Source organism: Cydia fagiglandana, chromosome 3 (assembly GCF_963556715.1).
Source record: "Cydia fagiglandana chromosome 3, ilCydFagi1.1, whole genome shotgun sequence".
In the NCBI taxonomy this organism is placed as follows: Eukaryota; Metazoa; Arthropoda; class Insecta; order Lepidoptera; family Tortricidae; genus Cydia; species Cydia fagiglandana.
Window position 1 is genome coordinate 9019132 of NC_085934.1, and position 25437 is coordinate 9044568.

At 38.5% G+C, this 25437-nt stretch overlaps 2 protein-coding genes across 2 annotated transcripts in view; both read left to right on the plus strand.

The window, feature by feature from the left end:
- Positions 1-2208, plus strand: part of LOC134680436 (trichohyalin-like) — a 34858-nt gene extending 32650 nt beyond the window's left edge. Inside the window, exon 8 of the mRNA XM_063539568.1 lies at positions 1477-2208. Within this exon, the coding sequence (XP_063395638.1) occupies positions 1477-2206 (730 nt within the window). The 3' untranslated portion in view covers positions 2207-2208. The remainder of the gene's footprint in view (positions 1-1476) is intronic.
- An 11345-nt stretch (positions 2209-13553) lies between these two features.
- Positions 13554-23456, plus strand: LOC134679968 (ras-related GTP-binding protein C). Its single transcript, XM_063538922.1, has 8 exons — positions 13554-13729; positions 13826-13971; positions 14050-14278; positions 14784-14879; positions 17496-17714; positions 18257-18399; positions 20855-21003; positions 23105-23456. Exons 1-8 carry the CDS (start codon positions 13727-13729, stop codon positions 23278-23280), a joined length of 1161 nt encoding a protein of 386 aa, XP_063394992.1. The 5' UTR covers positions 13554-13726; the 3' UTR covers positions 23281-23456.
- Positions 23457-25437: the final 1981 nt, after the last annotated feature.

Sequence of the window (25437 nt, forward strand, 5' to 3'; positions counted from 1 at the left end):
CGCTGTATAAAACTCCGATATAACTCTTGCTCTGTTTTTTAATATACTTAGAAAGGGACAGCATCGTTTGGAGTGGAGTGAAGTTAGGTACATAAGACCGTAAAGAAACGTAAAACGTGACACACGGCACGTTTATTCACCGAGTGTAAGTGAAAAATACTCTGCCAACTGATAGTAGAGCTACAGAACATTAATAAATAGGGTTGCCTAAAGAAATACGGTCAAGGCTATTTTTATTATTTTTTGAAAAAAAAATATTTTTCGGCAAATTTCACCGATTTGTTTAACAAGTTTCAGTGGAAAGTATACAACTTGTACAACATACCTAAATCATCTAGGTTGCCTATCTTTTTCCGGTCACTATTATGTGGTTGCCGTTTGCCGTGTTTAAAGAGGTGATTTTATATCGATAATTGCACTCATCTGTCTGACGCTAGAATTATACATCAAAATGATGGTAATTTTTAGAGATGCAACGGATAGTTGTTTGGCCGGATATCGGATACCGGATATCCGGCCTGGACACTGGCTGAATATCCGGTATCCGGCCGCCGGATATTCGGCCGGCGGAACTATACCTACATTTCGGTTTTTCAGGTGAGCATTCTGCAGGTTTGACCTGTTTCCTAGTAAACGTTCGCGCGGACTCATTTCTAGGTTCGAAATGAGTGCGCGTGCAAGTCAGTGGAATGATTAAATTGTTTTGAAATAATAAACAAGTACGATTATGACCGTGTCTGTTTCTTAAATCCAATTTGTTTACTCCGAAATCAAGCAATGTTACTATCCGGTATCCGGCCGGATAGAAGGTCACTATCCGGTATCCGGCCGGATAGTAAACAAATGGCCGGATAGGCCGGATACCGGATAGTAACCGGATATCCGGTGCATCTCTAGTAATTTTATTTCAAATACAATGGTATAGGGTTGCCTGCGAAAATCCGGTCACAAATAAGGGTTGCCAGGCTTTTAATTAAAATAAGAAGGGAATACTTTTATCGATAACTCATAAACGGCTTAATTGATAAAGTTTGTTTTAATTTTATTTGATTGAGTTATATAAGCACTATTTACATGTTTTTTTTTTCATATTTTTTTGGACAGATGGTTCAAAAGTTAGAAGGAAAAACCTTTTTTTTTCCTTTCTAAATGATTATATATGTGGGATCTTAGACCATTATTGACCACTAATATTAATTATCATTGGACAACTTAATAAGCACCTACATAAATTATATCCTGCCTTCCCTTGCTGTACCTTATATTTTATGAACATAGGTAATCTAAAAACATAAGAACAACGTACAGTCACCATCATATACCTATAGGTATCGGAGCGGCCGATGTACCTACTCAACAATATCTGAACATCCACTCTAACGCCTTAACGATAGAGGCGGTGTTCAGATATTTGTGAGCACCTTGGCCGCTCCGATATATCTGATGGTGACTATACCGATACCAGACTGATTTCAGGTTAAAGTATAACCAGACCGAAGGAGTAGTTCTCGATCGAACCATAGGCCCCGTGTCTCATTGGAAGTGGCACACCCTGAACGATCCCCCAGTCCTGCAGCAAGTTATGATAGATACCCAAATGCCATATAAAGATCCCACTATCCTAGCAATGGGTGACAAACAAGCAGACGCTAAGCGACCAGATAATGAGGAAATGTTAGCCATAGAGTTCGAAAACTTTCTGAAAGAGAAGCGTCAGAAGGTAACGCAATCACAATCATTCAAGCCGTTTCAGATTAAAATGAAAGCATTGAAAATAAATGAAAATTTTTCTCTACGCGTCTTAGACCAAGCATCGATATATTTGTTGTTTAGAGACGGTACTACAAATTTGAAACTGAATATTGGCATGGTGTTGGATCATAAGGAGATCGTGGACACAGATACGGCGGAGATAGGGGAAGTGTCGAATACATTGGACAAGTTGCCGGCATGTACGGACAGCATAGCAGGATTGCAGAAGGCCGTGGCAAAGGTGCAAGCACAAGAGCGATTGCGTGTGCGCCATGAGTTACGGTTGAAACCTCCCCAGCCGTCCGCGAGCGCAGACGCGCTGCGTGCCGGCTGCTCGCGCCCATTGCGCACACCCATCGTGCAAGCTTCTTTATCATCACGTGATAAAATGACTCCTAAACGTTTTAAGCCGTCATCGAGTTGCAATTTGTATTATAGTACCCAACTTTTTTAATTCACGGATTTTGATAATTTGTATGTAATTTAATTATATTTAAACTTTTCATTTATTTATTTTTCTTCTTAGGCTAGGTCATTTATAACATGAATATAAAAGTAAAATACAAAAACACATAAAAAACAATAAAAAATAAGTATAAACACATTATAAAAAACCTAACCTAGGGTGCCGCCAGCAGCGGGGCAGGGCCCAAGCTGCCGGTGGTCAGGGCCGCAGAGAGAGGAACCGGCGGACTATCCGCGCCGTGTCCAAGATCACCGCCTTCTGCATCTGACCCTTGATCCAACCACCTAGCGAGAGTCTCTCAAGATGTTGGTCGAGACTCTTCGCTATTAGACCGTTCACTGAAACGACTATCGGGACAATGATCGTCGAATCAACATCCCACATAGGCCACATAGCGGTTATCTCGTGAGCCAAGTCTAGGTACTTACTGGACTTGTCCTTCTCGGCTTTCACGAGATTCTCATTATGGGGGATGGTGATGTCAACGAGCACGGCCCGACGACGTTGCGATCGATCTATTATCAGTTATCACGATGTGGCTTATTGGCTACAATAGTCCTGTCAGTGGTGCTAGATCGATCCCAATAGAGCGTGGCACGACCATTCTCGAGAACAGGCGCAGGTAAGTACTTGTAGTATGGTACTTCGCGGTCCACAAGGCCGTATAGAAGAGCAATTAAGTTGCTGGTGAATAATCCTGGCTACGAGATTGTCTGTGCAAGTACTCACCGTTAGCAAGATGAGAACAACCGGAAATGATATGCCTGAGTGACTCTTCAGGATATATTTCCGATAGTTGTTCGTCATCATCACTTCGTCCGCAATTGCACAGGCAAAACCCTCGGTTTCTCGGACGCGAACAGGTCCACATCGGGTCCCGTGAGGGCCTTGTAGAACCGCCCGTGTGGCACCTTACTCTCCCATGCCGCCTTGCGATCCGCAGTACTTAGTACCACAGGTTTGCGCCAGTTCTCGTTTGCCAAGGAGAGGGGCGTGAGGTTCCTGCTGTCTACTGCCACCACATCACGATGCATCCCACACTCGTTGTTAAGGAAATAATTCCTGAGATTGTACACCTCGCGGTTGTGGAGATCCTTGGCGTTTAGGAAGCCTCGGCCTCCACACTTCCGTGGGATGTACAATCTCATAACCGACGAGCGTGGATATAGCATGCGATGTGTGGTGAGCAGTGATCGGATCCTCCGATCCAGGGCGTCCAGCTCGGTCTGAGTCCACCTTAGTATGCCAAAGGAGTATGTGAGGAGGGGCATTATCCAGGCGATGAAGGCGCGCACTTTGTTGCCTCCTGACAAGACTGTTAAGGACTTTTGTGAGCCGACTGAAAAAGCGCTCCTTAACAGACTGTCGCCCTGAAAGATTCCTCGCTCAATCCTTATAAAATCCTGTGGGCCAGGTCGGTCATCCCCGCCTCCTGGTTGACAAAGGACTATGGTCCACTGCCCCATACACGCGCTTAGGAAGGCTCTCAAAGCTGCATCAACTTTGTACAGCTCTAATAAGACCCTCCCCAACCATTAATGAGGCACCAAATCATAGGCCTTCTTGTAGTCAATCCAAGCGGCTGAGAGGGCCCCCTTGGTCCGCCGGATTTGTTGGCAGATGGTCATGTCTATGAGGAGGAGCTCTTTAGTACCACGGGACCCAACCCTACATCCATTTTGAGCAAGGCCAAAATATTGTTTGCGACAATGTGCGCGTTGATTTTTGCTCTCAAAATGGATGTAAGGAGCTTGTTGAGTGTAGGCAAGCATGTGATGGGTCTGTAGTTCTTCGCTTCCGTGGTACTACCGGACTTATAGAATATTTAAACTTATTGTTATATGTGTTACTGTAAAAGCCCGAAGTACGGCAAAACCTAGGTTTTACCGGTAAATCCTAGTTTTTACCGATGCCGATCGGTAAAAGCCCGAAATGATAAATCTTACTAGTTTACTTCGGGCTTTTACCAACGCCGATATGGTAAATCCTAGGTCTTACCACGGCGACCGGTAAAGTTTGAATCATGCACTGATTCTTGAGATTATTAGATGATAATTTTTAAGAAAAAAAAACCGAGTTCTATGGGGCCCGATGAAAGATTATGGTAGATGGTGCACTATGTAGAAAAGGAGGTAAAACCACCCACTTTTCTAGTTACATTTCGTTTCTGTAAGGCTCGCAGTTCTAACCTAACCTAACCCACTTTTGTTCGGTTCTGTGAGGATCGCAGTTCAAACCTAACCTAACCCACTTAACGGCACATGCGGTGCGTACGGGGTTTGAGCGGGAGGGGTTGAGAATCAGTGCATGGTTCAAACTTTACCGGTCGCCGTGGTAAGACCTAGGATTTACCTAATCGGTGTTGGTAAAAGCCCGAAGTAAACTAGTAAGATTTAACATTTCGGGCTTTTACCGATCGGCATCGGTAAAACCTAGGATTTACCGGTAAATCCTAGGTTTTGCCATACTTCGGGCTTTTACAGTAATAGATGCACAATAAAGAAAAATAATAGAGAACCCATGATTACAGGCAATTCATTATAAGATAACCAGAGCATAATAAATGAGTACCTACCTATTTTCCGGTGTAAAATTAAGATCTTACTTTACTGTCGATAAAATGAACATTTATATACCAAGTTAGCTACCTATTTCAAATAGATATCTAACTATAGGTACATTTGTCGTAATAAACATTACATGTTTAATTAAATAGTACCTGTAGCCAGTGGCGTAGCTAGCATGGGTGGCACCCGGTGCGGAAATTGTGGGTGTCACCCCAAAATTCAATCAAAATTTTAAAATATATTTAAAAAGAGTAGGTAATTGTAATTTATGTTAAATAGCTCAGGATTTACTCCTTCGCTTTCGTTTTACATGATTTTACGAATTTTTGTAAACTACTGATGTTCACGGTCGGGTGTCACCCCTAAATGGGTGACACCCGGGGCGGAGCGCCCCCCCCTAGCTTCGCCACTGCCTGTAGCTTGTAACTATCGTAAAAATCCGGGCAAGTGCGAGTCGGACTCGCGCACGAAGGGTTCCGTACCATAATGCAAAAAAAAAAACAAAAAGAAAAGCAAAAAAAAAACGGTCACCCATTCAAGTACTGACCACTCCCGACGTTGCTTAACTTTGGTCAAAAATCACGTTTGTTGTATGGGAGCCCCATTTAAATCTTTATTTTATTCTGTTTTTAGTATTTGTTGTTAATATAGCGGCAACAGAAATACATCATCTGTGAAAATTTCAACTGTCTATAGCTATCACGGTTCGTGAGATACAGCCTGGTGACAGACAGACGGACGGACGGACGGACAGCGAAGTCTTAGTAATAGGGTCCCGTTTTACCCTTTGGGTACGGAACCCTAAAAATTGTCAGTGCGGCGCGCGGTGACGTGCGTGCGTGAGCGCGTGTAGCAACCAAACCAACTGGCTTGCTTCAGCCCATCGATCGACACCCCATACTTTGATAAATTAAGAACGTACTTGTTACCAACATTGAGGCATAGAAATAATCTTATCGAATGGGGTTGGCCGGTGGAAGTTTTTAGCAGATGGCGCCAATGATAGCTTGCCCCGTCCATAGACATAATATATAGAGACGGGGTCTCAGCGAGCTGTCACTGTTGCCACTTTTGTTTAGTGTACGATTAACAATTTAACACCACCTTGCTGTAGCCATGTCGATAAAGTCATATCGATAAACTATCGACATTTCTTACAATTTTAATTTTACTTCAAAGGTTTGACGATATCTAAAATGAACAAAAACGCTTTTATTCTTTATTGTGGTTATCAGATCACAATTTTATCGTCACGCCCCAGCAGGGAACCAAGGGAAAGTTCAGATATTTAATTAAAATACATAAACACCTACTAAGATATGTGTTCCGCAATAATTGAAATATTTTATTATATTCTAATATATTTATTATTCATTAGCATTTCAATTATGTATATGTTTAACAAAGATATTGAAGCTTCAATTAATTGCTATTTCGTTCCACTGTGTAGCATTTATCGATATATAACATGATTAAAATCGACTTTTCACATCCCTAAAAGAGCACACATACACGTTTTTACGCACACATACACAGCCTGGATGCATCAAAAAAGGCAACACTTGATTTGAAGTTCACCTTGTCAACAGTATGGTTGTCCTTTTTTGACAAATGGCATTTTAAAAGAGCGAGGAGAGAGAAATGATACTAGTTGCTGCGCCGTCAAAGAGAACAAAAAAGGTAGGGGCCTTGGCCCCGTCATATCAATCCCTAGAATTATGTCAAATTTTTGTCTTTTTAATACCCTGGATGCCAGCCCTTTGAGCCAAATCTCATAGAAAAAGGGGCAAGCTATGATGGCGCCATCTATGCAAACCTTTGACAGTTGCCAACCCCATTAAAATGACTGCTGTTGCATTTTGGTGGCACATACCATAGTTGCTTTTTTTTATTTAACATAGACATAGACGTATTATACACTCAGCATCAAAAAAATCGCACATCTTAACTTTTTGCTTTCAAGCGGTTTTAAACCTTATATTATATAAGGCAAGATAAAACTATGGGGCCTTATTTGAAAGGTTATAAATAAAAAAATAAAATAAAATCACTTTATTTCAGACACATGTCCATATAAAAATTATGCTAAACTTAATATAAACTAAAAACTTAAACTAAGAGTTGCTTCAGTCGCCACATGACTAGTCTTATATTACTTTTATATTAATTTACAATATTGTACTCTAGGTACTGTCACTTTTTGTTCTCGCAGTGGTGAACGGATGACCAGTATCGGAAAATGGGGCTGTACAGGCTCTCGGAGACGGTCTTAAGTATTAGATTGTCTGAGTTTCTCAATCTCTCCCAGAAACCTGCTATCCTACTTCTGATGATGGCGAAGAAGTCGGGCACCCCTGCCTCTGCGAACATGCTCGATGCACTACAAAACCTGGGTAACCTCAGTAGAATGCGGAAAGCGTCATTGTATTGAACCCGCAGAGTTGAAAATGCTTTTCTACTGAAGTTAACCCAAAGTTGACAGGTATACAAACACTGACAAAATGCTCTGAACAGAGTCACTTTGACATCATTTGTACACCTCGCAAATTTGCGCGCGAGCATGTTACACCTGATGGACAGAGCTCGTCTTTCTCGTTCCATGTCAAGGTCATCTTTTAAGTCACTGCACAAGACGTGTCCAAGGTATTTAAACTTATTCACTACCTGCACCGGTGAGCCATTCAGAACTAGTTTAGGTATCCTGTCCGGACCTCTGCCAGCCCTAAAGACCATCATCTCGGTCTTCTGAACGTTATATTTTAGACCATGAGCCGCCGCATACCGTTCACAGATCGAGAGTAGCGTCTGAAGACCACTGATAGACGGGCTCAGCAGCACCATATCGTCCGCATAGCTGAGATTGTTTAGACAAACATCCCCGATATGACAGCCGATCCTGGCGCTGCTCAGTTCGACTATCAGCTCATTCACATAGAGGTTAAAGAGGTCCGGAGAGGTCAAACCACCCTGACGTACACCGCAGTCTAGTCTATAGTCACTAGACGTCGCGTCGCCCCACCTAACGCAGTTAGTTTGGTTCCCGTACCAGTATCTCAACAGCCCGACGATAGGTTTAGGTACCTTAGTGTCGAGCAATTTGTTCCAGAGAATATTATAATTCACCAGATCAAATGCTTTACTTAGGTCCAGGAAACACGCATAAACAGATGTTTCCCGGTCCACGTAGTAATTCACACTGTGTTTTAGGCTTAAAATCGCCGCGTCTGTTGAGAGCCCGGTACGAAAACCAAACTGTGCATCATTGATATCTAAATTACTCACCAGTGCAGGCTGTATAAGTCGCTCCAGAATTTTGCCCAGTATTGTACCCAATGAAATAGGCCTATAATTGCTGGCAGATCCCAGGTTACCCGTTTTGTTTTTAGCAACTGGCACCACAACGGTCTTCATCATCTCAGGCGGTAAATAGGTATGTTTGACGCACATGCAGTATAACGCACATAATTTGCCATAAATAACATCGCCAGCATACTGCACGTGTTCCAAACTAAGTCCATCATGCCCAGGCGATTTACCCCTTGTCATTTGTGCAACTGCTTTTTTAACATCCTGGGGGGTAAACCGAACTGAGCCTTCCGTTCCCGAGATCACTGTATCCGTTTGCGCCGCCGCAGGCAGCGGGTCGACCTTGAACCTACCAGCAAACTACCAGGTTATGAAATCCTCTATTGGAAAATGTCATAAAATGGACGATCTACCCCATACAAAAAGAAAATTTTCAGGAAAAACGAATCGACGTGTATTCAGAGTTAAAATTGCAACGAATAAAATCACTACAAAATCAACAGATACAGAAAAAACAAACATAAAACTAAACTTAAAAGCCTAGTGCTGCCTCCTCTTGCCCTCCGAGTAGCTTCCATGTGATCAGTCATGTCTGTCATGAGTGCCACGATACGTTTTTGAGGAAAGTTGTTCAACTCCTCAATAATGGCATTTTGAAGCCTGTCGAGAGTGGCAGGAGCAGGATCAGGCGACCGAACCCGCCGGTTTAGCTGATCCTAGTGATGTTCGATTGGGTTCAGGTCAGGGCTCCTTGCTGGCCACTCCATAACGGTGATCCCAACCTTCCACAGTTAGTCTCACACAAACAACGCAGTGTGACTGCGGGCGTTGTCATGCATAAACTGGAAGTTGGGTCCAACAAAACCATCATATGGGATCACATGCTTCTCCAAGAACACCGTTATGTAACGCCGAGCAGTCAGGGATCCCTGGCTGTGACCACCTTCAGTGGGGGAAATGCACAGGAGATCAGTTTACTCGTCGATCGAAATGCCGCCCCAGAACATGCGAGATCCCTCCCCTTAGCAGACGGTTTCTTCAGTGCAGGCTTGCGTAAATTGCTCTCCCTGCCTCCTATACACCCCCCTGCACCTGTCGTTAGTGTAAAGGCACACCCTCGTCTCGTTGGAAAAGAGAACATTCCTCTATTGTTCAAACGTCCAATCTTCGTGCAGTCGGCAAAATTGCCTCCTGGCTAGTCGATGCTATTGCTTTAATTGGGGGCCTGTAGCAGCTCTACGGGGCAACATCCTCTTCTCTTCCGGCTTTCTTCCGATCGTAGAGATGCTTACTGCTGTTTTTTGAGCTGCTTGAAGCTGCTGCTGCAGCTCAACAGCCTCGGAGAAACGGTTCTGCAAAGAGTTCGATACAATGTACCGGTTGTCTCTAGCGGAAGAGCAGTGTTGTCTTCCAGGTCCAGGCCTCCTGATGTAACCACCAGTTATCTGGAACCCCAGCAAGACTCGACGGACTCGGAAACCGCTTATGTTAAATCTTTCAGCGACTTCTTACTGCCATACTTGCCATAGTCTTGTTTGCAGCAGTGCCACCTCTTGAGCTGCTTCTTCTGGTCTGGTATCCATGTCCAAGGATTTTTTCTTGCTGAAACGGTTCATTAGTAACCTCAGTGACCTCTGGAGAGCGAATAAACCATAACTAACCTTTACCCTCCATTTTATACCCGTCCCGGATTTCACAACAACGGACCGTTTAAAATTGGATCTCGGCCCTTTTTTAAACAAAACGCCTATGTTCGGCGATGGTTGTTTTGACAGATGATAACGATTTATCTTTTTAAAGTTCATTAATTGCGCTTTCAAATGATACCAATATTGACAGGGTACAATGCAGTAGATAAGAGCTATATTTGCTTGAAACGAATTTTTGGCGAGGTGCGATTTTTTTGACGCCGAGTGTACTTACTTTTCTTTAGGTTGGTATGATTGGTAGTAAAACGTCAAACGTCATTTGAATTGTCGTGAACGTGGAAATACGTGGTTATTTTTTATTGTAATTTTGGTAAAATAACTTTAGCTGTTATTTAAATGGGGGCCAAATCTTTAAGGAAATGTGAAGTTTGTAGTGGGTGTGTAAGAACTTAAGAAGACTAACTACTGACGTGTTTTTGGCCAGATTTCCACTTGATCCGAACAGGTCGGTAAACTGATGTTTGTATGCAATATTTTCATTTTTTACCTCGAGTCGTTAACAGTTACTAATTTAATTAGTTTGAATTAGTTTTAGTCGTGTACAATCCATGATTAAAAGGAAAATATTTTGTGAATAAAGTCTTTTTAAGTAAAAAACTAAGTAACCTATGACACGAATAGTGTACGACCAATTTATCGATAATCTCTTTATTTCAGATGTCGATTATGGGCAAAGCTGAGTTATTTACCTATTCAAAAGCTGAATGGAAACAAGTTCATTTGTGGAAATCATTCTTCATTCAGTGCCTTCAATAAAAAGAGACAAGATTAAAAAAGAATGCGCGCGAATTCAGCATATTGTAATATGCCTACTTGAATAATAAACTATGTTATTTTTATCATGTAAAATAAAATTGTTTATATAATGTTCTTTTATTTTATTAATCCACGTGATTCTCAAAATGTAGTGTTACAGTAGTACAGTAGGTAAATACAGCAGCACGTATCGCACATTTATCGATATCGATAAACAGTAGGTACTGGAAGTGTCGAGCCCTAGCGTTGTTTTTTTTTGGTGTTGGTAGTATTGTGTGTGGTTTTTTTTAACAATTATGGACTGGATGCGAGATCTTTAAGCCTGTATTTGGTGTGTTAGCACAGAATAAGTAATAGTATGTGTTAGCATATGTTGTACGTTCATAATTCGGTTCAAGGATTGTTCGAGAGTGCCGACTCTTAAAACGTAGTGATTATATGCTCTTTGGCTTGCTTTTCTACCGTGAAGTGAACGGGAGCAGAATCGTAGGTATAAATCCGAGCCCGCGCGGAGAGTTCCATAGGCCTGCCTTGGGCAATGTACATGTGCACATGTTTCCGATTCCCGCCACAAGATGGTCTGCCCATGGACATTAAACATAACTGGATGGCGGACATTGGCCAAAAAGTGTGTCCACATGAGATAGTCAAGGTGGGCCGTTGTATCTCTTTCTAATTAGGGTGACCATACGTCTTATGTATGTGGGATATTAGGATAACATTTAAATATATAGTTTGACCAGGATTTTTTCTTAATCGTGCATAGTTATATTAGTAATAGAAATCATACTGTCTTTTCGCCTAAAAAGGGATGGATATAGTTTTTTCTCTTCTGTAAAACGCTTCACACAACCTTAGGTACTTAATTTAGTTGTTCTAAATGGTGTGTTCACATTACGGCACCTATGCAATTAAAACTGCACGAGGCCATGCGCTTGGCGAGGAAGAGAACCCTATGGAGGAACCTGGTCTTCAACAGAAGGATATGATGTCACGATCCTCAGTATTGAGGGACCAAGTGAAGAAGAAAAGCTGTTACTAGTAGGCGTAGGTACTGGACCACGAACATGGTCGATCGTCAGGAAGGTGGTCCGCCGTAACGTCTGTCAAGAACACAGGTATGAGTGAGAGAGATAGAGAGACAAATATGCTGACAGAACCAGAGGGTCTACTGTGAACCATGTTCAACGTGTTGCCTCTCTGTCACACTTACGTACGAATTTACAAGTGCGACAAAGACGCAACGGGGTCGGCTCTCAGGACAGTGGAGGAATTACATACAGTCTTTGCCGCCTTACGCTACGTCTTACGTAGGCGAACAACGCGCGAACGCGGCGCGGCGCGGCGCGGCGAAATCAATCCTTTGATGCCCATAGAAGTGTCCTACGTAAGCGATCTCGTTGCGAACGCGGTGCGGCGCGATTTGCACGCGAATGTCAGGCGGCGCGGCGCGGCGCGGCGCGGCGGCGGCCGCTTTCGCCGCGCCGCGCCGCGCCGCGTTCGCGCGTTGTTCGCCTACGTAAGACGTAGCGTTAGTCCCCAAGCCCTACATAGCAAGCTCTAGCCGCCCCCCCTTTCTCAGCACCCATCATATAGACTGCCGCCCAAAATATCTGGCCGCCCTAGGCCCGGGCCAACTCGGTCTTAGGGCAAATTCGTAACTGCCTGAGGGTCGCGTGGGTCCGCTACGCCCGCTTGCTATCGTTTTTAACTAGGACGCTTGTCACTGGACCATAGACATCGAAGTTTGCAAATTGCGAGCATCGTTCTCTGTTACTGTAATTACTCTTTTATAGGAGTAAAAGAGAAAGATGCCCGTAATTTGCGAACTTCGGTGTTCACGGTGCTAGGCCACCTGTGCGAAAAGAGAAGAGTCGTGAAATGTAAAGAAATTAGTGATGTGCCGTTCTTAGTAAATTTTCCAAAGAAGGTAAATTCCCAGTAACGTTTCTGGTATCGTCCCAAAAGTCAGTAAATTACGATAAAGTTCTATTTTTCTTTTATTATTTATGTGTTTATTATTATTATAACAATGCATAAATGTGTCTGTAATGTTTAAGGACTTTGGATTTCAATTTTGGCAATTATTTATTCTGTATTGGCTCTCATTTCACCAATTTAAACATGCCGAAATAAATACATACCTATTTATATAAACTTACTTAAGTACCTAATAAAAATTGTGTAACACTGATTCTCATCGTGCCGACATCATAGTCACCCTAATGAGTTTGACAATGTTGTCTTGTATTTTTATCGCAAAATGTAATAATTGTGGCTTCCTGGTGAAACAATATTCCACAATTAGAAATTCTTTCACTCCCACAACCTTTAACGCAACATTTATTCACCATTTTTACGAAATTTTGCAATCACGTGTTTTGATAACATGTCATGACGATAGGGATACCAATTAACATTCAAAGTTTCTACAATATCTACCACACCAAAATAAAAGGTTTTTTTTTGTTGTCCACATGCTTGGGTAAATCAGGTAATAATATTGACATCATACTTATTTACAAATTTCTTAAAAGATATCAGAACCTTACTCTGAATATAGCATTTAAATAATATAAGAAGTTATTTAATTTGAGTAGTATATTGATATAAATACTACCACAATGGTATATTTTTAACATTGGCAACACGTGCGAGTGAGACACCGCGACCCACCTTTGCTATCTCAAGTGGACCGTTTTCTCTAGTCTGGTACGAACGTCTTTCTAGCTCGGTGATAAAGTTCAATTTAGTATGGCAAAAAAAGTGACAGTGCAGTCCATCTTATAAGTCCATGGGTCTGCCATCTTGCCCACCTACGCGGTCTCAATAATAAAAAATCGGCAGCGACCGGGTAAAAAGTAATGATCAGATCTATCGTATTTAAATCGATGACGGTAAACTATGTAATGATTACGATTATGATTAAAGTATTGCGTAAAAAGAAACGTAGAAAACGCCTCTAATGTCAGCTGTCTATGTCCAACCCACTTCTGTCATATCATGTCTAGCTGAAAGGACTTTGATGAGTTTGGTCGAATCGCAATATCTTCCTTTTTGTTTTTCTTTTTTATTAGTTGATTGTGTACAATATCTGCAATTACATCTTAAAATGTGTTAATACATAATTTATATAGTATTACAATACATGTCTTACGATATCCGTCATCATGGTAAGTTTACAGATTTTTGGGAAGTACTTGCGTTTATCAAGCAATAAGCATATTCATACTATCACTTTATGTGTTACCTTTTTTTTTATAATTTAGAGTTATCAAGATGAGCCTAGTGGTTACGATGTGGGATCATTTCCTAAGGACTTTAGTTACGGGCCTTTCGAACAGAATGGGGAAGGAGACAACACGTCATTACAAGAGGATCATAAGCCACGGATTTTACTCATGGGTTTGAGAAGGTATATTTGTTTCTAAAATAATATACAACACGATGTTGTAAAATAAAACTCATCTCATTTCTTGTTTAATTGTTATAGGTCAGGGAAATCATCGATCCAGAAAGTAGTTTTTCACAAAATGTCCCCTAACGAAACATTGTTTTTGGAATCCACGAACAAAATAGTGAAAGATGACATAAATAACAGCAGCTTTGTTCAGTTTCAAATTTGGGACTTTCCGGGACAAATTGATTTTTTTGATCCCACTTTTGATTCTGATACTATATTTGGTGGATGTGGGGCCCTCGTATTTGTTATTGATGCACAGGTGAGTTTTGAATCCAATAATTATTCTTTTTTGTTTTTAGCCCTAGAACTAGAGATCAACTTTTAACTAATATAGCAATGGAGTTTCTGTAGTGTCTGACTCTAGTGTTAGTTTGTTAAACAGCTTATTAACTTGGCTTGTAACATTAATAATCATGTTTATTGGATTAGAACCCACAAGTGAATCTAGTGACCATGCTAACATATTGATTGAATGAGTGGACTACATTTTTAATTTGTAATTCTTGTTAGAATCATGTTTATAGGCGAATTCGCTAGTAACTGGCCGCCCTAAACTAAAAATTAATACTATTCACCTATAAACAGAATTCATTTTAGTATAGCTCGGCTAGTTATTGAAGGCTGGCCAGTTATTGAAACCTTATACTAAAATGAATTCTGTTTATAGGTGAATAGAATTCATCTGGTGGCTCATTACTAACAGTGGCCAGTTACTGGCTAATTACCCTAATATTTAAAAAAAATAATTTTTATTTATCTTCCAGGATGACTATGGAGATGCTTTAAATAAGTTGCAGCTTACAGTCACAAAAGCATATAGAGTCAATAGTAACATTAAGTTTGAAGTGTTTATCCACAAAGTAAGTACCTATGTACAACCAATATTTTACTTACAATGTATTGTGTTTATAAAATTTAGTACTCATGTCTCCAGCTTGGTACTGGGTTATCATCATATGATTCAATAACAAATTAATTAATTATTATAAATCTAGAATCGCTGCCATAAGTCAGTATTGAAGCTGTCTAGTGCATGATTTAATGGATTTCTCATTATTAAGTTTTAATAATACCAGATACCAGTGTATAGAAAATGAATACTAACTTCTATATCAGTTTATACACAGTCTCTATTTAAGTACTCTAATTTACACAGGGTAAAACATGTGTGTGATAGGTTTGTTATGAAGATTGACGCAATTTATATTAAATATCCTTTTTTTGTACATCATCAATAATTTCAAAAGCTAAGACTGAATTTAGTAAATCCCTACTCATATTATGAATGTCTGTCTGTCTGTTACCTCACACTTAAAACGCTGAACCAATTTAGATAAAATTTGGTATGGACATAGTTTGAGACCAGACCTGCTAGCATAACCTGTGTTTTTGCGTGCGAGTCTATACATCTAGCGTAGGGTTGCCATACGTCCCGGTACGCCGGGACATGTCCTGGTTTGAAGCATGATGTCCCGGTGTCCCGGCCCATAAGCAAATTGTCCCGGTTTATAAATCATAGTTATTTAGTAGGGGGCATTGAGACAGACAGATGGCCGGACGGTCAACAAAGTGATCCTATTTGGGCTCCGTTTTTTTCCTTTTGAAGTACGAAATCCTAAAAATCTACCTACCCTACCATTATCTCTTAAAAATTTCGCGCTCGCTTCGCTCGCGTTTTCATTTAGGTACCTACATTATTTGTGACAGTCAAGTTGAAATTTGGTACACATATATTATGTCAATCTATAACCCGAAGACGGACATGTAACGTAAATAAAATGAATTTTAAACATAGGGGCCACTTATTGGGGGGTAAATGAGACACTTAATAAACAAAGTTTTGCAAACTATATGGTGTTATATATCAAGTGATAGAGCTGTGGGAATCTCAAATATATTTTATTAATAATTTTAAGATTAATAGTTTAGAAGTAATTTAAGTAAATAGACAAAAAATTACCACTTCCCCTCTTTATCTCCGAAACTACTAAAATTAAAAAAAAATACTAAATAGTTCCTTACCTGGGTCATTCTAAGTTAAGAGGTATTAACGGTGTCCATGATACATATCCATACTTTTCTTAAACAATTTAAATAAATTATGGTAATTTCCCTTAAAAGATTGCATTTCCTCTATAGACACTCAATTTCAATTTATTAATTAATTTAGTTTTGTCACAATTGCCCCTCAAACATGCAAAAGTCCCCTCCCCTGGCCTGTCCCTTTGCAGGTTTTTCAATAAATCAGTAATTTTATACAGATATAATTCCCATAAATCCGTTAAATTTGGTATACTTCATAAATTAAAATAAATATTGATTGTAATGTTATTAATAAAATCCTTTAAAATTTTCTTTTTCATTAAAAATAATTATATTAAATTTTGTCCCCCAAATTCTATGTCTCCTACCCTGGCCATTATGTAAATGTAAAAATATTGGGTTTATAATTTTAATTATTGCCATTTTAATCCCAATAGCAATGCATTTCATTCAATACTAACGACCAACCCTGCTACAGTCATCTTTTGGTTCTGATTGTCAGTCATTTTGATCATTGACCTCTTTACTTGACAGTGTTGTTTTATGAAAGTGATATCTCCCCTGGTCAGTTTTATTTCAAAGTTATTGATATTAATACTTAATTGTATTTGTATATTTACTATAGTTTATGCATAGATTATATAAGTACTTTATTTTAATTATTTACAATAAATACTTTCACAATTATATCTGATTTGACATGAAAAAGTCACTCCCCTGGCGTCTTTCCCCTGGCGCATAATTTTCCAAAATGTACAGTGTAGGTATGAATTCTAGTTTAAATGAATCATTACACTTTAATTTGCTCGAATTTGTAAGACGGCTGGTCATAATTTCGATTTTGTTTGTTTTTAAAGAGATCAGGGGAGAGACCCTACTCTCTTTATTACATAGAAAAAGTACGGTCTCTCCCCTGGTGTCTTCTAAAATGGTAATAAATTAAAAGAATGACTGATTAGCTTACAAATATACATAAAAGTGTTGTTTCAATAAAAATATTGTATAATTAGATCAAAATTTTAACATTTATGTTGTGCCACTTTTTCATATAAGCAATTACCTCTTAACTTAGAATGACCCACCTATAGATGACAGAAAAACCTATTAGAAATATGCAGTCAAGCGTGCGTCGGACTTATTACTTAGTTTTTGATCGTCCCTTACGGGTCTTTTTTAAACATTTCACTCACGTTTTACATCAACATATACATTGTTGAAAATTGTGTAATGTACGGAACCCTTGGAAGGCGAGTCCGACTCGCACTTGGCCGGTTTTCGTTAAATGTCCCGGTCTGAGCCCCCAGACTTATGGCAACCCTAATCTAGCGCGACTTCAAGTCTGGAATCGCGCGCGACTACGCAAGTGGTGCTAGCCGGTCTGAAGAGAAAGATATAGGGTAGTTTTTATTAATAATTTTTACTTAAATTTTCAGGTTGATGGTCTTAATGATGACTACAAGATGGAATCTCAGAGAGACATCCACCAGCGAGCGACAGATGACCTGGCAGAAGCAGGACTAGAGCATGTGCATTTGTCATTCCATTTGACCTCCATCTATGACCATTCCATCTTTGAAGCGTTCAGCAAAGTTGTCCAAAAGTTAATACCGCAACTACCAACATTAGAAAATTTACTCAACATACTCATCTCTGTATGTATAGCTCTGTTTTAGGAGTCTATTATTTCTTATATCACTTGACTTTAATATCTATATTAGCAAATTATGTGAATTTTTCAATATCTTTGTTTATTTGAATGCATCCCTTATCTGTTTTATCTAAGTGCTGGTGCAAATTCACTTTTCACTGATCTATTGGATTTTGTTACTGCATTTATATGTATATTATTGCCTTCAATATTTATAGAGATATAATAAGCTTTGCGAAAATTTATTTTTAATAAGACTCGCTAGTTACTAGACTTACTAGTTACTTAGTAGTCTTGGTTATCTTTTAACCAAGGTTTAAAAATATATTTGACCATACCTCTTGTACTACTTATTATATAAAGCAAGGAAGCTAATGTATAGATGTATGGAGTGAGCACTCTAAGCTTACTTATTTCTCTATGGCCATGTAAACCATCGCCCATACTGTTAACATTGGTGGACCTTATGCCTTTTGTAATAAGGTCTACAGATGTACAGTTAGGAGTGTTGCTGTTTGTGCTATAAACTAATATTTTTCATTTCAGAACTCAGGAATAGAAAAGGCGTTTCTATTTGATGTGGTATCTAAAATTTACATAGCGACAGATAGCTCTCCTGTGGACATGCAGAGCTATGAACTGTGCTGTGATATGATTGACGTTGTAATTGATATCTCCTGTATATACGGGTAAGATTCTACTCTATTCCGTTGAGCGTACAAATAGACAAGCGCACAAGGAAGTAAACACACTTCTTGTGTATATTTTACATAAAAGACCGTCTATAACATCGCCGCATGAACTATATGGATTATATAATGTAACATTCCTATCAATATAATATAGTCCATCTAATATTTATGTGCAGACGAAATTATATGTCAAGTACAAAGGTTGATCATTAGTGTTGGATGATTCACGTTTATCTGTTCTAATGATATAAATAGCAAATGTTCGCCAGTTTTGAATCTGGTTATCTCTAAATTAATATATGGTCTTTATTGTGCGTGTCGTTATGTGATCTTTATTGTCGCTCTTGCATATTCAAGCAGATAGATGAAATTTTTGGTTTCGCAGTTCAAAAAAGCGAGTAACAATATTATTGATAAGAATAATAACTAAAATCAATCTAACCCCAAACAAGTAGTCTATGAGACGTAAATTGTACTTGCGACGTCATAATTTATAATAGTTTACATTCATGAAACAACATCTATTTGTGACGTCCCACGGTCAAAGGTACCTTATGGCGGGTATGGAGTTATGCATACCCCAGTAATCTACAATAAATAAGCTATCAATAACACAAAAGATCAACCTCCTAAGTTGCGTAGTTACAGAGATAACAATGTAAAAAATGAAAATAATGTTGTGAAATGAGCAACTTTACGATAGAGAAGTTTTAAGTTTAGCCGCCTAAAAAACTATGTTCCTGAAGTAAGTTACATAGTTGACTACAAATAATAATACCTTATATATCTGAGATTAAAAAAATGTTGCGACTTGTTCTGTAATGCAAATAGAAACCTTTGATATCGACTGATTTATGTGTATACTAACCAGTCTGTTGAAAATAAAGTTTTATTTCATTTTCACGATTGATTGCAATGAGCTCTCAAGATTTAAATTTTATCTATTAGAAAACGACACTGAGAGACAGTTTAAGCAAAAAACAATACTGATTTAGAGGTGAAAATGTATTTTCTGACTTTTTCATATAAAATCAGAAAATTGAATATTTTTACTTTTAATGTAACACACAATCAATTTTTCTGAGCACATATGAAAGAAATTCTGTCATTCAAATGAAATAAATCCTAAAACCCCAACTAAATACTATATTTAACCCCTTATGCCACTTTAAACTTACATAACAATAACAGTATTTGCTCCATACATTTACGAAAAGGTACCTTATGGAAATAAATCTAATAATACATCACTACAAAACATCAATCACATTGAAGCTTTTATCTTTTATGAATAGAAAATATTAATTTACATTAAACTGCCACAAATTTAATTGGTTCTTCGTCATAATAATCTTAAAAAAGACCAATAATTTGTATGTAATGAAAAGGTACCTTGTGATTAAGTTACATGATGAGGCATGATGATGATGGAACAGTTAGGATAAACTAATAATATTTTGGGGTAACGATGTTATAAATCGTCTATTTCTTATCAATAATATATTTTGGTTGCCATTGAAGACAAGAGGCATTGAGGTTCAATGAATGACCTTAGATATTCCATAAGGTAATGCGTCGGGTATTGGCATTTTTCAGCAAACCAATGGCTGATTTATTGCATGCGACCAAACCAAATGAAGATTATTCTAGTTAAGAAAGACTTGACGAGAGTAACTTTAGTATAATAGCAGGCTACTTGGATTTATAATGTCGGTCGATGTACGGTTATAATATTTGCTAGGCGCCCCAACCAGAACTGAAATTATCAAATTAGTTTTGCAGAATACTAATACAGTTCTCTACCAAACTTCTTTTCCCGTATTGACTAGTTTTTTTGGAAATTTTCAACCTTTTTTCCATAAGGTACCTTTTTACTAAACTCTGAGACGACGTTACTAGGCTTATAACTAACTTATAACAAAAATAAAAACAGGTAAACAAACGTTACGCATTAAGGTTTGAGATCACACAATAAAAAAAAATTGAGCTTTTTTTCACCTCTTTACAAAACATTTCATAACTCCGAAACTAGAAACCCTCATAAGGTACCTTTTCCCGTGGAACGTCACATTTTTGACAACTATTACACTATTAGGGGTGCTTTGGTATATCTAAGTATATATAAGTCAAGCTATGGTCTATATTTTAATGTCAATTTTATTGTATCAGAGACCAGAGACATAATTAAGCCCCTTACATTTTTCGATTTTCCTTGATGAGGCTAAAAATGTTCCCCACAACCAGGAGAGATATTGATGATTTTAATCAAAACCAAAATATTACTTTGCTAATCCGCGAAAAATCGCGCGCTTTGCTTTTCGCGGATTAGCAGAGTAATGCATATTTTGGTTTTGATTAATATGGATTTCCGCAAAGTAACGCCTGATTCTATTCACTAAATGTCGATTGTAATTAAATAATTCGTTCACTGACATTGTTCTTTTGGTTCCAGGATGGTAGATGAGACGGAAGTGAACACTTTCAACAGTCAAAGCTCAAGTCTAATAAAACTCAATAATGGTACTGTGCTTTACTTAAGAGAAGTCAACAAATTTCTTGCCCTCGTCTGTATTCTTCGTGAAGAGAACTTCCAAAAACAAGGTATTTCACTGTGTTACATACTTACATATATTCTAATCTTTATTAGGCCCCATTAACACGAGAGCTTTTTCAACGCCCGTTAAAAAAGCGATTGAATGACACAAATGGATACATGTGCAATTCACGTGATGGCGGTGGCGCTTTTTATCAAGCGTTGTTGGATTTTCGACTTTAAGCGTTGGTCGTTAAATCGAAGTTGGCGGGATTAAAACGCTTTTTTAACGCGCTTTGAAAAGCTCTCGAGTAAATGGGACCTTATTCAATCGGTTTACTGACGCGCTCAGTGGCGGATTTCCCATAAGGCACAGTAGGCCCGGGCCTAGGGCGGCAAAATATTAGGGGCGGCAAATTGTGACAAAAAAATTCGCTGATGATAACAAAAAATAACTCAAAATTAGGCCAGTCAACGAATTCTCAAAAAAAGGTACCTATAGAGGGAAATGCATGAAACACAATTTTAATTTGACTTCGTACCTAACTTTATTTGGACTATCTAGGAGGTGAACATATCAAAAGTCCCCGGCCGTAGTCCTTGAGCCGGGGGAAGAAAAGGGTTTGAAGGTCACATTTTTCGGTTTTTCGCTTATACATATCTCGAAAACTATGCGTTCTAACGACATGCTCATTACACAAAATGAAAGCGGGTAAAATTTGCTACAAGCTACAAGTTTTTTGATATCTTGAGGGCCCCGTTTTTAGGGTTCCGTACCTCAAAAGGAAAAAAACAGAACCATTATAGGATCACCCGTGCGTCTGGCTGTCCGTCTGTCACAGCCTATTTTCTCCGAAACTACTGGACCAATTAAGTTGAAATTTGGCACACATATGTATGTTTGTGACCCAAAGATGGACGTGTAACGTAAATAAATGAATTTTAAATATGGAGGCCATTTTTGGGGGGTAAATGAGAAAATTAAAAATTAAAGTTTTTCAAACTATATCGTGTTACATATCAAATCAAGGAGCTCATTGTAAGAATCTCAAATATATATATTGTTTTCATAATTTTTGGATAAATAGTTTAGCAGTTATTCAAGAAAATAGGCAAAATATGACCATTCCCCTCCCCTCTTATCTCTGAAAGTACTGGGTCTAAAGAACTTCTAATTTGTCCTTTAAACTTCTCTGGAATTCGCTGGAGGCCAAAAAAAGGGGAAAAAAATGATATGAGTGTTTATAGGTATAGCAAAAAAATGTTTTTCTTACTTACTCAAAAGTCAATGCTATTGGTAAAACTGTCACCTAAAAGGAATAGGTAAGTATTTGCTTATTTTTTTCGCAAAACCTAAGTTCCCATGATGATATCACAAGGACGTATAGTTTCTGAGATATACCTAATAAGCGGAAAACCGAAAAATGTGACCTTCAAACCAAACTCCCCTACCCCCGCTCAAGGGGACTTTTGATATGTTCACCTCCTAAAGAGTCCAAATAAAGTTACTAAGTTAAAAATGTGTCCCAAGCATTTCCCTCTATACTTTTTCGGTTTTTCGTTGCCTGACGTAAATGTAGTCAATATGATGGGTGATGCTGAGAAAGGGGCGGCTACAAGACCTGGGGCCTAGGGCGGCAAAGACTGCAAATCCGCCACTGGACGCGCTTCGTAAACGCCTTAGCCCTAGTCTTTTCAATTTGATAATTTAAACAACAAATAAGATTTTTGTAAAAAAAAATAATTTTTCATACATGCTTTTATCGTTGATTGTACTTTTCATCGAGATAATTCTAACAAACTAAAACAAAGTTAGTTTGCATTGTTTCATCACAGACTTCCTGTAGCTAACTCCTGTGTCCATCATCAGATCAGCTCGACAGTACCATAATAATGCATTGACACCCATTGTACATATATATGTGAACTTGTGAAGTTTCAGCTCAATCAAATAATTGGAATTAACATGCAACTAATTTAGCTACATTTACACTATTCAATTGCCAATTTTAGATTAACGGTGACAGTCGGGCGCTCTAAATTAAGGCGCTCTAGGACCAGTCCAGAGAATTTACTGTGGCTACAAAGCATTTGCTTGCATGAGTTACCCGCATAATACAATTTCCGGTTAGCGTTTTTTATTAATAGTACAATACATTCAATTTGCAGGTGTAATAGACTACAATTTCCTGTGCTTCCGCGACGCTATAACGCAAGTGTTTGAACTACGCAACAAATGCCAGGCCCAATCAAGTACAAGAGCGCCGTCAACGACGCCCGAGCCCATCCCCAACGGCGCCGTAGACTCCACGGAGAGCACCTCCGACCTCCCGCAGAGTCCATAACAATACACTTGCATTAGCTTTAATTCTTGAATATAGCAACCCAGTCTATATCATCAATTTTATCACACTATATTTTTGTTTAGAGATGATTATTAAATAACCGTTAAGTTGCGTACCTCTTATATATATTTAATCATATAAAGATGTAAATAATAAAATTATAATTACGTTTTCTACTTGGCTGTTTTTATTTACATACTAGTTGTAATCAAACAGGTGTTGTGGCGACCTTCTGGCTCGCGTCGATCTGATCGTAGCTCTCATTTGGCTCTCATCTTCTCGTCGTAGGCCTTCATTCACACGAGCGCTTTTACAACGCGCGTCAAAAAAGTGTTTGAATTACATAAATGGATACATACTTGTGTATTTATTCACACGATGGCGCTTTTTATCCAGCGTTGTTGGATTTACGACTTTAAGCGTTGGTCGTTAAATCGAATTAGCGCGGTGTGAATGGATTCACGCGCTTTTTTAACGCGCGTTGTAAATGAGGCAGTCGGTTACCTGTGTCAACTAAAGACAACTTTATCAGTAGAAAAAGGCGCGAAATCACATTATTTAAAATACCGCTTTTTTCTGCTGACCAATATGGCTTGACATTCTATAAGAATAGTCTACATTGAGTCTCGTTACGCAAAAAATATTTTAATATGGCAATAATTTAACTCTCGTATGTCAGTGAGTAGAACAATGTCAAATTGTCATCGATCAGTCACTTCTTTGTCGATTGTCGTAAATAAAATTGAAGTTAACTACGATTTTTTATAATTTTTGACCCTGTTGTGACAAAATAAGTGCTCTAAATCTGTTTGCAGCCATCTCTAGACAAAACCTGTAAGTTTTTCTATTCAATCTTCAGGGTTACTCAATCTTTGTTCTGGGATTTGGTCTTATGGTTATCAATGGTCTATCAATGGTATTTAATTTGTAATAAACTACATGTTACCCCTAAAGTATTGCATTTTTAGTACGAAGAACAACATATACAGTAAAAAATAGGGAGCAGTAGCTTTATCATTGTAGGACCCATCATTAAATATGTGAAAACCGTTTGTGAGTTTCCTTTCTGCTTGTATATTTAGGACACATTTCTCATGTTTCTAGAATATTGGCACCATGAAATTATATACGTTTTGTATTGACGTTTCGTTTTCGATTATAAATAACCATAATTTATTTTCATTTGCAAGGATATTGGTGTAGACCCAACAGCAAGAATATTAATGATTGTTATTGTATTTTGTTTACCTACTGAGGCATTTATTTTATACTTTGCTATGGTATAATATAATAGTTCACAGTTAGTAAGGTATTCTCAATAAAAGGAAAATAATTGAGAAAGAGTGTAGTTGGATTTTTTTTAATTTAAATTTATTTAATATTTAATATCATGCTTTCGACATACACTCATGAGAGGTTAAGTTGCTACTGTTCTATTCAGGACTGCAATGTGTGTTCCAATAACATTGAATGAGACCATCAAGTTTAATCTCTGCCAATCATGGCTCACAAATATGTATCTAGACACGCGGCAGCGTGTCAAGCCAAGTTCAAGCAAAGGAACTGGCTAGCCAGCGCCGAGTGTAATATTACACGAACCACTTGGTGCCACTTTTGACCCTTCTATAACTCAAAACATCTTTGACGTAAACACATAAAACTACGTGTGTTTAATTATATCCATAAGGATATCTAGAAGCCCAAATTTCATGAAGCTAGCTCAAACGGTTATAAAGGTATGAAGGTCAAAAATTCGTAAATTTTAAGACTGACTTATGACTTATAGTACCTAAACCTAACCTACTTCCAGATGACCTAGAAGGATGAAATTTGGAATCCAGCTTGGTTATTGTGTGTAACCGTAGGAAAAAATCTAAAAATTAAATAAAGTTAAAAAATAGGGGGGGTCCCCATACAAAAAAACCATTTTTTATTGGGACTGACATATAAGTACCTAAACCTAACCTACTTCCAGATGACCTAGAAGGATGAAATTTGGAATCCAGCTCGGTTATTGTGTGTAACCGTAGGAAAAAATCTAAAAATAAAATAAAGTTTAAAAATAGGGGGGGTCCCCATACAAAAAAAACATTTTTTATTGGGACTGACATATAAGTACCTAAACCTAACCTACTTCCAGATGACCTAGAAGGATGA

Excerpts from the sequence above, each read along its gene's own strand:
- LOC134679968 (XM_063538922.1), top strand. Across the intron at positions 14,880-17,495 it reads TTGAAGTGTTTATCCACAAA|GTTGATGGTCTTAATGATGA; the intron begins GTAAGTACCTAT and ends TTAAATTTTCAG. Across the intron at positions 18,400-20,854 it reads GATATCTCCTGTATATACGG|GATGGTAGATGAGACGGAAG; the intron begins GTAAGATTCTAC and ends TTTTGGTTCCAG.